This window comes from Peromyscus californicus, unplaced genomic scaffold, assembly GCF_007827085.1.
Source record: "Peromyscus californicus insignis strain IS unplaced genomic scaffold, ASM782708v3 Scaffold_6__1_contigs__length_162567912, whole genome shotgun sequence".
Lineage (NCBI taxonomy): Eukaryota > Metazoa > Chordata > Mammalia > Rodentia > Cricetidae > Peromyscus > Peromyscus californicus.
The window spans coordinates 26,234,090-26,249,795 of record NW_026294584.1 but is presented as its reverse complement, the minus strand read 5'-3'; the positions used below and the strand labels follow the sequence as shown (position 1 = coordinate 26,249,795).

Here is a 15,706-nt window from a genome sequence, read left to right as displayed (position 1 = left end):
CAACACCAGCCCACTGTGAAACTGGACTGTACTTCAAATGGACTTTGTATAACTTGGTCACTTAGTAGCGCTGACTGACTCCCCTTGGTTTATGGCTGAGGTTGTCAAGTGGCAGAGGAGTAGAGCACATGGTTAAGCATAAGCAGTGATTATAGGACACACAGGGACAAGGAGTGCTGATAGCAAGGGCAGAGAGCTGGACAGAAGTCTTTCCCTTAGCTGTCCTGTGAACAAGCAGGAGCTTTGAACGGCTTAAGGAGGTTCCTGTTATACAGGTGAAGAAAGAGGGACTGAAACACTTAGGAAGGAAATACAAATACATTGTTGGAGATATAAAATGACAGAATTATGAAGAAGATCATCAGACTCTTAAAAGTAAAACTAAGCATGGGAACGCATAGCCATAATCCCAGCACTTGGGAGACTGAGGCAAAAATATCATGAGTTACAAACCACTATGTACTATATATTGAGATCCTGTCTCAAAAAACATACAAACAAAAACTGAAATTATTATATAGTCCAACAATGTGCCCTCTAGCTGTATATACCTCATATAGTGGAAAATAGGAGGAGACATCAGCAAATGTATGCTTACTGCATAATTACACTTTTAATACAAGGTGTGTATTAGTCAGGGTTCTCTGAAGAGGAAACAGAACCAATATGGAAAAAAAAATCAACCATCACAAGATAGAAGCAAATTAAATTTCCATTAATAGATAAACAAAGAAAGTGTGGTATGTCAACAATGGAATTATTCAGCTTATAAAATAAGGGAATCCTGTCACATGAATACCATGGAAGAACCTTGAGAAAAGTCTATTGAGTGAAATAAACCGCTCACAGAAAGACAAACTACATTACTCATTTACATGAGATATAGAAAGGTGAAGAAATTAGTTACTAGGGTGCTGTGATTAAGGGGCTTTTAAGGGGTGGGAGAAAGATCGCAGTTGTATAAAGGGTTAAAGGGAATAATACAGCAGAAAGGGTAAACTGCAGTGGGGGAGTGGAGGATAGGAAGGACGAGGAGTGACTGATAACACTAAAGACCTATGGAAAAGACACATGGAAACCCACTACTGCAGAAGCTTCCATATGTAAATATGTATATATGTTTGTATATGTCAGGCTTATCACAGCAATACCCCATTCCCTGGTACCAACTTCTGTCTTAGTTAGTGTTTCCATTGCTGTGAAGAGACACCATGACCACAGTAACTCTTATAAAGGAAACATTTAATTGGGGTGACTCACTTACAGTTTCAGAGGTTCAGTCCACTATCATCATGACAGACAGCATGGTGGCATGTAGGCAGACATGGTGCTGGAGTAGTAGCTGAGAGAACTACATCTTGCAGGCAACAGGAAGTCTACTGAGACACTTGGTGGTATCCAAGCATAGGAAACCTCAAAGTCAACCCCAAGTGACACACTTCCCTGACAAGGCCATAACCACTCCAACAAAGCCACATCTCCTAATAGTACCACTACCACACATGTATAAGTTTATATATATATATATATATATATATATATATATTTACTCCATTACAGAGCAATAATATCCCTACTAGACACCAGAGACTAATTAATAAAAATCACAGTATAAGTGGAGTTGTTGGTAAATGAGGTTTCATAGACCCCCAAACATTACAGGATATGGGCAATGCTCTTTGTTTGCCCTCCAGACCTTGATAGTGAGACTATATTGCCAAAGATACCACATACTTGAGTCACAGAACATGGAAAAAATCAAGCTAGTGTTGACTCTAAAGCTTCATTTCCACTGGCTAGCTTTCATGGTGCCAGCTTTTGTTATGCACACTACCAGAAGGGAAAAGTCATAGTCAGATGTGAACCCTAGGAGTTACAGCAATGATTGGTCTGGCAAGACATGCTCACTGATGCAATAATGGCATGAACATCATGGGAGTCACTAACCATTTCCTGATTGGATTTAAGTCCCTTTCCACAAGATGACACTCGATTATCTGGCATGATTATCATGTCAAGATCCTGTGATTAGGCAGGTGATAGCCTTAAGGGAAGACCTACCCTATTATTCTGGTGAATTGACATAATATTGAGCCAACTTATGCCTAAGGACTTATTGTAATACCCATAGGTCAATATTTCAATGCTCATTTGAGAAGCTTCTATTTGCAGTAGATGATTGGCATAGACCCACAAATGGCTAAGGTGCACAGGGCAAGAGACCGCAGAATGCTTAGCCCTGAAGGTAACATATCTACAGAATCTTCTTTTCTCAAGGCTCATGGATTGCAGAAGATGGGGCAGAAAGTGTGTAAGAGCTAGATGGATGTGGTGGGTGATTACAAGGAAATAGCATCTTCTGCATACAGGAAGGCTGCTATGAACTCACCGTGGTTGTAGAAGCATGCACAAGACCTGTGCAATCCTGAGCTCTAGATCAAATCCCAGCATACAGACAGGAATTGGGTGTGAAATGCAACCTCTTACTTTGAAACTACTAGCAATTATTAGCTGCTAGAAGAGGGAAGAGTTTTCTCTAAGAGTGTAGCCTCTGGTATTGGTCCATGCTCCAGTGGCAGAATTATTTGGGCAGCACAAAGTGATCTTTGTGGGTTTATAAAAAAGAAAGAACACGAAGTGATCAAAACATGTATGAAACTCTCAAAGAACTAATACAAATCTTAAAAATAAATGAAGTAGTTAAATTTGTAGAGGGCAGAATCGTGCTGTTGAAGGACTGTTTTGTTCAATAGTATAGAGCTTCAGTTTGCCTGATGATGAAGTGATACAGATCTATCAGACAGCAATGATTATTGAGTAAGAACTCTTTGCTCTCTCAGGAGCTGGGGTGAGAACAATGCAAGAACAAGTGTGTGTCTAAAGACCCTGAAGACAAACATTGTACCAGGAAATTTCCATGAGACTATTCCTGACTTCCAGAATTAGATTCAATCAGATAATAAAGGCCAAATCAATGCAGGCCAAAAAGATAGCCTCAAAGAAAGCAATTCCCGGGAGAAAGTACCATAACCCCAAACAGATGTTCTTTTTTGTTAATTTAATTTTACCAACAAAATAACATTTTAAAGGCACCAGTTTTGTACCTTGTTAGTAAAATTACAAAGCTATCTTAGTTCAACAATATTATGGAGGCTGAAATATATTCATGATTTATAGCTCTGACTAGTTCTATATTTCTGCCCAGGGCACAAAACTACAAATATGAGTCTAGAGTCTAGCTCTTTAATGGTGATTACAGATAATCACCATCAAAAATCAAAACAAGTATCTTCTTACATCTCATTAAAGATGAAAAATAACAATAATTGTTCCATCTCACTCCAGAGTACACAAGATTTCTTTGTATTCTTTCTCATCTTATTTGTGTCTGAGACTGTCCATGATAGTAAATGGTAGAAGGAATAGTAAACTTACAAATAAATCACCTTAGATATTTTTTAACAAACTTAAGGACACAGCTTACAGAACTGATTTCCATAATCACAGAATTTCACTACCTAATAAAAAAAATAGCATCACTATTTCCAAATAATAGGTTTCCTCCTACAGAGCTCCTTATTCATTATGTGAGGCAGATGGCAGACTCCTGTCGAGGTGGCTGCCTTTAGGTCCTACTTATCAAGCTCCCTTGCTCACTGTTCTGAAGCCTGAATGTCCTAAAGAAATATATCAATCTTTAAAAGCAACAATAATCTCACGTCTCCTTTAGATCAGGCTCTGACCAACATGGTTAGAGTCAGAACTGCCCTGCCACATTTTCTGATCTCCAAGTGTCAACAATGAGAGCTACCACATTCAGGCTCACATAGGCACCTGGCCTGATCCAATCATCTATTATTTCTAGAACGTGTATCTTTTGATACACCACAAATATGAAAATGGCAGTCTTATTTCACTCTACTGACAATAGCAGCGTAAGCAGTGTCCTATTTTCTAGAGTGAGCTATTTAGCATGCTGTAGGTGTAAATGGAAGATGTAAAAGTGACAAAAGCAACCTTGTAAACATTAATGTGATGTTGGCTGTGTTATTATCAGCCTAATGAAATCTTGTGCACACAGGAACACATAGGTATCATGCTGGGAAACCAATGATCTAGCTCTCATCTTGACTGCAGGCAAAATATATCTCATCAAAGCTATAAATTTCATGAGTGTGCTTCCAAATTTAAAGCCCTCAAGGAGAATGAATTTCATGGCTCAATAGTTTTAAAGGGTTGTTCTTATTTGGCTTTGTGACTAGGAAATTAAGAGTTTTCTAAAACAAATCAGAATTATATACCATAGTTGCTTGTGTTTTCACACTGTTGCTTTAAGTCCTTAACTTCCTCTCCAGATAACAAAGCCAAGGACTCCACATCAAATTCACCATGGGAAGACATTTATTACCCACTACGATTGCTCAGGATAGTCTGGAATGGAGAAGGAATTTGCTCATCCACGGCTATGTAAAAAAGGTAATGGAAAATGGAGTAGTTTTCTAATCAACTTTCACAATCGAGAGTGAAGCTTATTTGGTCTGGTATCAGGAGGAAGTTGCCTTAGTCCCAAGGAGTATCAGAACTCAATCAACAGAAACCTGAATAGGCCTTAGTAACCACAGGCACTGGAGAAGTGTCAAATCAAATTAATTTATTGCTTCTTTTTCAATAGGTTTTGCAATATATTTGATGTAGCCATATGAAACTTTTATAGGAAATAGTTTTCTGTTTGTGAGTTGTTCACATTCAATTTTAAAAAGCAAACATTTATTGTAACTGGGAAAAAAACAAGACAAATTATCCTGTATGTGGGAGAATACAGATATATTCAATGCTTCTGCTTAGAGGAAAGCTATTAGTGATTGTTTTGCAAAATAAGTACAACACAAATGAATAATATTATCACTTTTAAAAGGTATTAGAAAAGAAGAACTACTGCCCCCGCTCCCATTTCATCGGGAGTATCAGAAATCTACCAAGGGAAGTCACTGCCCTCCGGAGAGCATGTCCTATTTGCTATGATGTCTGTGGAAATAAGACTTAAGGCAGCTCATGGATATTCCAATGTCAAGCAACAGGTACACATCTGCTGTCCTCTCATTTATACTTTCTAACCCCAAGGAAAATGGGTAGCATTGTCTGAAAGCACAGCCATATTTAAATAAAAAAATAAAAATAGAATGTGGTCATTAAAAACGCTTTGACTCTATTATTTTCAAATAAGCTACATCAGCACTGTTTGAATGTTAAAAGTTGTAAGTCCTTTGTGTATTGTTTACATTTCTATTTAACCTTCCATAGTAGTTATGTAGTGATTTTTTTACACTGTTGCTACAGCTGTAAAAATTAGATCCTAAGTTTGTGAACCGCATTACACAGGTGAAAGGAAAAACTAGTTTTTGATGTGACTTATAACTGAATAGAAATATTAATTGGCTGCAGGGTGGGGCCATTATGAATAATACTGTTACAAATATTCATGTACAAATCTTTGAGAGAACACGTTTTTTATCTCCCTTGTGTAGACTCTTGTAGTAGTAGCATTAATGGCTCATGTACTAAGAGTATGACTAACTTCATTAAAGAACTCCATATTCTTTTTTGAAATGATTTAGTATTTTGTATCTCCACCAACATTATGTTGAACTTTTAGTTTTTTTGTATCTTGCTAAGATTCATTTATAGATTTACAATTACAGCTTAAGACCACTGTCTAGTAGTCCAGTACAATTCATAGTTTGCAAATTCAAATTTTCTAGTGGTCACTGTTTAAAAAGTAAAAACTTTTAACTTACACAAATCTATTTAAAAAAATATTTTAACTCACAATCAAAATGCAAATTACTGATATTGATATAATTTTTACTATAGCTCCAAAATTTGGTACCACATCTTAAATTGAAGTAGCTCTAGTTCAACTGTTCAATAGGTACAAGTAGACAATCAGTGGCTACAGCATTGCATAGCTGTGCCAGTGACACACACACCGACAACTTGGTGGATATATAATTGTAACTTATTTTAATTCGCCTTTTCCTAATTATAATGATGTTTCTTTTGTGTGCTTTTGGCCATTTATGTTTTTACAATTTTATGTCTGTTCAAGTGTCTCTCAACAGACAGACGAACAAATTTTGATATATTCACATGAAAACATACTTTGGAATAAATTATAAATTGTTTGAAAAACACTATGCTACGTGAAGTGAGACACAAAAGTTATTTATGTTGTGATTTCACTATGTGAAGTTTTAGACCAGGCAAAACTTCAAGAAAGAAGGTAACAAGGCTGTGTGATTACAAGGAAGAATATTTTGAGTGGTGGAAATGCTCTGTAGACTGGAGCAGAGGTCACATGGTGTAATGGCCAATTCCAATGACAAGACAGGGTCTGGAGTCAATCAGAAGGCACCTGTCTGGGCTCTTCGACGACGGCATTTCCGAAAGGGGTTAACTAAAAGGGTTAGACTCTCCCTCAGAGGTGGAACCTTCCAGTGGGAGGCTCGTATAGAAAGAGATATGGGGGGCGAAAGCAGCGCTGCCTATCTTTGCTTCTTCTGGAGTCTAGTGCCACCGTTGCTGTCCTCTACCGACCTCAGACTCCAGTCTCTTTGCCTTCCGGTGATGACTGAACACCAGCGACTCTCCAGGGATCTCCCAGGCTCCCACTGTGGCTTTGGGACTGCTGACATTCAGTTTCAAGGCCCAAGCAGCTACTGGCTTATCTTCTCCGTAGGGCAGGCAGCCATCGCGCAGCTCCAGGCCCTGTTGGGTAGCCCGATCTGTAACTATCAGTCTCCCCGTCTCCTCTTCCTGGGAAGAACTGAATTACACATTTGAAATGGGGGCATTTAATAAAACTGAATGGCATGTAGGCGGGTTCACTAAAGTTTTGTTTAATGAATTTAAGAACATGTATCTAGAAGTTTCCATTTGCAGCCAGCTGTGTGGTATAACATCCCTGCCTGCCTCTGTTTGTACTCTAGACCTAAGGAAGGAGTGTAAACTAAACAGTTGAGAAAAAAAACCAAAAAGACAAAAAACGCTGTTCCTGAATGTGATAGAGACACACTAACAAAGGGGTGTTTTATTTTTAAATTCTTGTAAGTTGTAAAGAAATACAACTCAGAAGCTAACATGAACACAATTCATTTCAAAGGCCAGGTTTACACGCATCACAAAGTAAAAGGAAGCTGTGTTCTTTCTCCAGGCACTCCACATTGTTAGTTTCCAGCTGTCTCAGTACTCTGCTGCTTACATTTGGTACTGGCCAGGAAATGAGCTGAGTAATGGAAAAGGGATGATGAAAACAGGCAGGTTTCATCACACTGTAGATAATCTTTAGAAATCACCTGATAGGTCATATGCCAATTATTAACCTTTATGAAGACTTTCTGTAAATAAATAGATCTGTATTGCCATAGATTTCTCATTGAGATACTATTGCAGTGTTCCTTAAAACAACTCAGGGGAAGTGAGGGAGAGTGCTTTATCCAAAAGTAAACCCACCAAACTGTGATTGAGAAATTAAACACATATCAAACTAAAAAAATAAACATCTCGTGTTTTAACATATGCAACCTTGGGCATTTTGTTACGGCAGATTGATCGAATATGTAATACAAATCTATATAGTGTGAAAACTTATAACATGCGAGTAAAGTCATTAATGACAGTCACATAATTACCCGTGGCACTCTGAGATTTCCATATGGGGCTGGAAAGAAGGCTCAGCAGTTAAGAACTCACACTGCTCTTACAGAGAATCCCAAGTTGGGTCAGCAGTACCCATGTTGGGTAGCTCCCAACTGCCTTTAGCTTTGTATCCAGACAATCGGATGCCTCTGGCCGCTGGAGTCATTGCATACAGAAGCACAAACCTACACACACACACACACACACACACACACACACACACACACTTTTAAAAATAGGTAAATCTTAAAAAAAAAATACCACATATTTAAAAACAGAGCATGCAGGCTTGGGCTTTAAGCTTTTTACTAATTCATACACAAATTTTTCCTACCGGAAATTTAAGGACGTTTACTCTAACGTTCACTATCTTAAAGTAATGGGTGAATACTATTTTAAAAAACATCTTAAAACTTCATTTATTTTGGTGCATGCCTAGGTGCTGAGGTTGGCGGACAACTTGCCCGAGTTGGGTCTCTACACCACGCGATCCTAGGAGTCAAAGTCAGGCTGTCAGGCCCGACAGCAGACACCCCTTTTCATTGCACCATCTTGCTGGCCCACGGAAAAACTTCTTTAAAGGCACAGCGTAAAGAATTTTGAATAAAGATATCACTTAGGTAGAAATACTTGATGTGCCCACAGAATGGCTCTCACTATGTCTCTCATACTAACAGGTCTTTTTATAAATTCAGGCATTTTTTAAAGACATAGCAGATAACATAAAAACATTGAATTTGTTGATTTGTTGATTTCTTGGAATGACATAGAGAAACAATAGATGTTTTCATAGTTGGTACATTATACACAGGATTCTATTCTGGAGCATAAAGAATGGGGTAGTTATGCCATTTCCTTTAATTCACTTAAATAAAAGTCATACAATGAATCAAAGCTGCCCAAGAGAGATGGCTCTGAGGTTAAGAGCACATACTGTTCTTGCAGAAGATAATTTGATTCCTTGTACCCTCCCTCTTGGTCTTTTCATAGTTGTAACTCTAGCTCCATGGGATCTGGCCTCTCTGGCTCTAAAATCTCCTGCACTCACATGCTCTTATGCACACACAGACATGGTTAAAAATAATGAAAACAAAACTAATGAATAAAAATTCTAAAAAGCTGGTGCTGAGAGTTATAGGTGAACTAAAAAGAAAAGGAACGTGGATGTAAAGAAGTGTAGTATTAGTGATTATTATGCAAAGACTGTGATATTTGGGTGTAAGCCTTGTTTGAGTTTAAACTCTTGCTGTTACATAGCTTTGCTTCATTTATTTCCCATAAGCATCACATTGATCATTATTAAAATGGGAATACAACAGCATCAATCTCATATTCACAGGCACAACTGTCGGCATGACCCCAAATCCTGTACTGTGCCTGCTAGGGTATGAAATACCTATCATAACTTCTTTCAAAATGACAGCTAAGCACAGTGGCATGCACCTTTAATACTAACACTCCAGAGAGAGACAGGGAAGATCTCTGTAAGTTCAAGGCCAGCCTGGAATACACTGTAAATTACAGGACAGCTAGGATTACACAGAGAGACACTGATTCAAAACAAAAACAAACCAGTGCCAATACCCATAAAACACCAACGTGTAAATATGGGTATTCGGAAACAGATCAATGTAGGAAATAAAATGTCTCGGTGATTTTGACATTGCTTACTTCAACACCCCCCACCCCCCTGCAGACTCTGAACTGCTTTCTCAGCCTTTCCTTTGGCACAGTCACCCAGGGAGTCTGCTTTGTAAGTTTGAGTTGCTTTCCTGATCTCCAGTCAGATTGGAGGCTATCCTTCAATGAACTTGTTTTACCTACTTGCAGTTTTTCTCCATTTCAGCTAACTGTATCACAGCTGCCAGCACATCCTACTGTCACACATTTACTGAGCTTGTCAGATGCATGTGATAAAATATGACTCTGGGGAAAACACACCGATTCCATTCTCACAGAGAGGACACTGTATGCTGGCATTGTCTTACAAGCCTCCCAAAGTTCTGCCCCATATTGTAAGCAACCCTGCCTTCAATAATCAAACAAAGACATCTGCCAGAAGTATTTGATTCTGCAAACTGAAACTAGATTCCCTGCTCCTGCTGGAGCTGGCAAATAACAACAGCTCAGATGCTGGAATCAGGGAGGATAATATGGCTTGAAAACACTAATGAAAATACAGATCAGAGATAGGTTGGGAAATTGGTAAGCCAAAGAAACACAGAGAGATGGTTTTTGAAATAGCTGAGAAAAGTTTGTATGGACAGATACATAGATCCTTAGTAACTATTTTTAAAAAGATGTGTGTGTGTGTGTGTGTGTGTGTGTGTGTGTGTGTGTGTGTGTGTACACAAACTGAGGTGCCTGCAGAGGTCAGAAGTATTGCTGGATCTGCCTGGGGCTGGCATTATAATGCAGCTGTAAGCCTCCTGACTTGGGTGCTGGGAACTAAACTCTAGTCTTCTATAAGTAGTAAGCATTCTTAACCATTGAGTCATCTCTCCACCCCCTTAAGTATTTTATGAATTAAAAATCATGGCACTATCTCTGCTACCAAGAACTGTTACATTATTTTCATTCTCTCTGCAAATTTAGAGTACCATATGACAAGCTAATGCATTAGTATTTCCTGTGACAATGGCTGGTTTTCCATGTTTCCATGCACGGACATTTCCTATTCTCTTTTTAATTACGTTGGTTGTCCTGGTTAGTATTATTGTCAATTTAACACAAACCTAGGCTCATCTGGGAAGAGGGAACCTTAACTAAGTAAGTGCACAAATCATATTGGCATGTGGCCATATCTGTGAGAGATGCCTTGACTGATAGTGGAGGATTCAGCCCATCTTTGGGTGGCACCATCCCTAGGCAGTTGGGCCCAGGATGCGTAAGAAAGCTAGCTCAGAATAAGCTAGACAAGTGAGCTAGTAAGCTGTGTCCTTCCATGGCTTCTCTTCATTCCGTCCTGTCCTGGCTTCCCTCAACGATGGACTGAGACCTGAAGTGTAAGCTGAAGTGAACCCCTTCCTTCCCCACAGTTGCTATTAGTTATGGTTTTTATCATAGGAACAGAAAAGCAAACCAGAGCACAGGGTTTTCTTTCTTTTGATAACTGGAATTCTGGTAAGGCCCTTTTTAAAGACGACAACAGAATATAGGAAAAAGAGTAAAAAACTCTCAGAAATCTCTATATAATAACACGCCAACCAGACGTGTTATTACTTAGGTCACAGGCAAAAGAAAATCCTGTTCTTGTATTCCGACAATTTCTTCCTTTTAAAAGCATTTCAAAAGCTGGTATGGTAGCCCAAATCTTCAGTCCCAGCAATGGAGGCAGATGCAGGCAGATCTCTGAGTATGAGGACAGCCTGATCTACATAGGGAGTTCCAGACCCACAAAGGTACACAGTGAAACCATGTCTTAAAAGAACAAAAACCGAAACAACAACAAAAAACCCACCATCATCAACAAAACAACAAACAAGATAGTTTGAGGGTTTAGTTTTTAAATCAAAGCTGAATTGTTTAAAAAAGAAGTATACATTCCAAACACAAGCTATTTCAAGGACTTTATTGAGAACAGTTTTGCAAATTAGATTTTACAATTTAACATTTTACAAACTAGAAATGTTATTCGCCTCAGCACAAGCTGTAAACTCTCCAGAACAACAGAAAACCCTTACTTCTTGGGATTTTTCTGTTCCATGTTGGGCTCCTGAGATGCATGTTTTCGTTCAGCTTCATTTTCATCTTCCTGCAAAATCAATTTTAGCAAACATGAAATTCTAAATTTCAGAGAACATTTCAGTCCAACAACACATTTAAAAACACTGTACTGTTCTGGTTCCAGAAACCTTAAGGAAAAGATTATACATCTATAATTACAAAGTCACTAACATTTAATAATAGCACATAGTATTTTCTTCTAAATGTTGATTAAAACTTCCTATCTGCCTTTAACAGCAACCAATTTTATCAAGGCTTTCAGAATTACCTTCTGAACACCTGCTACTGAACAGTGCTCTCTGTGGTAAGAGAACCAGATAGCTTTACTTTGCTCTTTGATAAAAAACAATAAATTTAACTTCTAAGGCACTTTATGTGCTCCAGCATGGCATTTTGGTCTCATCTAGCATACTTTCTTGACAGGTCTGTCAATTTTCCAATTACTTGTACCACCATATGTTATTTGAAGATCAGTCAGTTCTAAAATAGGAAACATGGGCATGTCATGCTGTAGAACGCTCACAATCTTCTACAACTTCGATTCTAAGCGGTGGCCCCATAATTCACTTCAGTTTCCCATGGCACATGGTGGATAATGAAGTGACATCATAACATCTGCTACCACAGGAATGAAATGTACCCTGTGCTTAATATTAAATGGTGACCTTCAAAGTATAAATAATAAGAGTCTGGAAAAATATTTCATTTTATAATTGGTAACCTATCTTATTATACATGTTCCTTCAACAATATCCAAGTACCAAGCAGTCTTGCTTTCTTGTTACTTTGGATTTATCACATTATGATCTTTCACTTTCATTTTCATTAACTGAAATAGAGGAACTGCCTGAGATATTACTGAGTTAATTAAAGCGGAGGCAGAAATTCTCAAGTATCTTTAGATAAAGTTAATGCCAAAATTATCCTGTATCTTTAGAAAACCAAATTTAAGCAAACCATATAACTTTTGAGTTCTGCTTCCTGTCAATGCAAATCAAGGTATATGTATTTGCTTTCTATGGGCAAATCAAGGTATATGTATTTGCTTTCTATGGGCAAAACAAAAACAAACAACAAAACTCTTTTCTACAGTCACTAAAGTGAAGAAAGCATCCTTTAGTTTTGTCTCTAACCTCCACAGCATTAACAGTTTAGACTCTGTCAACATCAGGAAAGTAGAGAAATTACCATTACTACCAACCACTCTGAAGCATTACAGATACATGAGACATCAGAGATAGGATTTTAATACCATCCTGGCAATGTACTTTGTTTGTATATTTTCCAACAACTATTACTATATGCCATTGAACCTTCTCCCCAACTTATCTCTAATGAGTAGATATTTCCCATCAACCAACACCTGCAGAGGTATTAGTAAATAGGTAGCTGCTTTCTTTAGATAAGAGTTCCTAGAAATTACATTGTAATTATATTCTATTCAAAGTTAAATCTTAATTCTCTACCTTCCACTGCCTTCTTCTAGTGAGACATCGTCACTGGATAAAACCAGTTGGTAAAGAGGCTATGGGGTTTGAATGAGAATGGCCCTCACAGGCTTTTTATGTTGGAATACTTTGTCCTAGTTGGCAGGACTGTTTGGGAAAGATTGGGAAGTGCAGTACTGTTGGAAGTGTGTCACTAGTAGCTTTGCGGTTTCAAAAGACTAGCCCAATCTCCAGTGTGCCCTCTTTGCCTCTTGCTTGTGGATCAAGATGTGAACTCTCAGCTGTTCCTGCCACCACACCTTTGCTCTGCTATCACAACACTCTGAAACTGTAAACCAAATTAAACACCTCCTGTTCTAAGTAGCCTTGATCATGTGTTTTATCACAGCAATAGAAATCTAAGACAGTGGCAAAGCATTTTGTTAAGCAGCACAAAATTTGTCAAGATGTTTTTCAAAGCAGAGCTTCTTCTTCTTTATATTATATTCCTACCATCTAAATGGATACAGTTAGCATACAACTGGCATCAATGTTTTCTGAATTTTATGAAATATCTGAGCTTAAAAACAAGAAGTGTGTGTAAACTAATACATACTTTAAACAGGCATATTATCACTCCTTACTCTGTAGTTATACTTTCAGCAATATTGACTTACAGTAACGGCACTGATAAAAAAGGAAAGCAAAAATGCATGAAGCAGTATGTGCCAAAACAGCCATACATTTCAGATTTATTTTTATTTGTATATGTATGAGTGTACTGCATGTATGGATGTATACCACATTCATACGGAGGACAGAACAGGGTGTTACCTCCTAACACCGGAATTTCAGATGGCTGTGAACTACCATGTGGGTGCTGACAACTGAACCCGGTTCTTCTGCAAGAGCAACAAGAGCTCTCCATCACTGAGCCGTCCCCCGGTCCCCAGTACAGCCATTTTTAACTCTAACTTTTACATCATGGGAAACATTGAAGCCTTTCTATCTGAACAGTCTACCAAGTTTACAGACCAATATGACTTCCTGGTTAATAAACTGCATCTAACTTTATCTAGCAACCTCGACACTACTCTTAACTCAATACAAATGAAAGGGGCTGTCAAAGTGGCTCAGCAGTTAAGAACACCGACTGTTCTTCCAGAATACCCAGGATCAATTTCCTTGCACCCTCATAGAGGCTCACAACCATCTGTAACTTCAGTTTCAGGGGATCCATCTGTTGCCCTCTTCTGGTCTCTGTGGGTACCAGACACACACATATATGGTCAGGCAAAAACAAAACAAAACAAAACAAAACATGCACATGCAAAAATTAAAAATACAGATGTAGAGATGTGGTAATAAGCCTGGGAAGCCTGAGGTCTAGGAAGTATCTATATATTTTGCTTCTGTATTTAATGAGTAGAAACTACAGGAGAATGCTATTAAGTAAAATAAAAGTTTGCAATTTTCATTAAGTTACAAAGGGTTTAATATATGTAACACATAACGGAAGTCAATCTGTAACTTATTACATTAGCACAACAGCAGTCTTCCTTGGTTGACTTTTCCTAATCAGGAAGCACTGTTATAGAGGCATGTCTCTTCTGTCACTGCCTCTACTTAGTACAGAGACACAACTGTCTTGCCCCTTTCTTTATTCTGAAGACTTGTCTCTAAAATTTTGCCTTTTTTATGTAAAAACACTTATATAACCATTACAAGCCTGTTACTTTATATCACTACAGCTGTGACTTAAGTGTAGCAAAGGATCATAGAGGGGAGGAAAAAACAAGTCTAATTGCTGGGATGTAAACTGAACTTGCTATAGTATAGTATAATATCATATAAAAATAATACTAATAGATTTTACCTTAAATCATTCCAGCTTGATCCTGTAAAGCTCTGATGGGACTGTCCTTTGGAAGTGTGTATATTTAACAATGCAGGCCAAATTTATAAGAACTTTATACACAGTTCAAGCTTAACAAAACCACTGAGGCAACAGATCAAGCATCATTAACAAGTAAGTGCATAGTGAGTGCAACTGCCAAGGCAGACTTTCAGCACGGCATTCCCTTCCTACTCGACAGCAAATGCACGCAGACACTGCCTCTCATGGCAGGGCTTCACTTTGCTGAGCTAAGACATCTGCTTGGTTCCCAGGGAAAGAAGACCCTTGCTCCACGGATCGTTTTCTTAGTGACAGCCTGACAAGTCTGACATTTGTTTCATGAAGGATCTCTGAAGCAACTGTCAGGAAAACACACCCTTTGGGGGTACCGGAAAGCAAAAGGCATGCTCTTAATGTTTGAGCTTGTTATTCAAACTCCAGAAAACACATTGATTCCAGTGACCTTGTAGTTCTTTTAAGCAGACATGGAATTTTGAAAGTGTATATTCATTTGACAGTAACACCCATAATACCAAATGACTATGTTTCAGTGGCCTCCTTGTTTTTTGTTTGTTTTTACTGATAGGACGAGAAGGAGGGGAGTCATCATTTCTAGGCACATGAGGGACATGAAATAATGGTCTAGTGAGCTAGGTGGCAGGGAATGAAGAGTTCTTTGAAAGAGAAAGATGTGTAACACTTGTCATGTTTGTCAAAGGGAAATCCTTACTACTGCATTGCACTTGCAAGACTTCCTTTAAATGGCATCACGCTTGTGCCAATGATTTGGAAAGGAGACTTCTCTTGTGCCAATGATTTGGAAAGGAGACTTCTATTGCCCCTTACCGAAAAATGAATTTGTCTTCTGATAGTAGTTCAAAGACTTGATGTTAATTAACAAAACCTACGCTTTTTTTTTCTTTTCTCTTAAGAGGAAACCACAAACTCCAAGCAATGGCTA

General features: G+C 38.3%; 1 protein-coding gene across 3 annotated transcripts in view; it reads right to left on the bottom strand.

Moving 5' to 3' along the window:
- Positions 1 to 11,251: 11,251 nt before the first annotated feature.
- Phf14 (PHD finger protein 14) overlaps positions 11,252 to 15,706 on the bottom strand; it is a 164,378-nt gene continuing 159,923 nt past the window's right edge. For all 3 annotated transcript variants that reach the window (XM_052721042.1, XM_052721044.1, XM_052721041.1), the window contains one exon: positions 11,252 to 11,449. In XM_052721042.1, the coding sequence (XP_052577002.1) occupies positions 11,375 to 11,449 (75 nt within the window). In that variant the 3' untranslated portion in view covers positions 11,252 to 11,374. The remainder of the gene's footprint in view (positions 11,450 to 15,706) is intronic.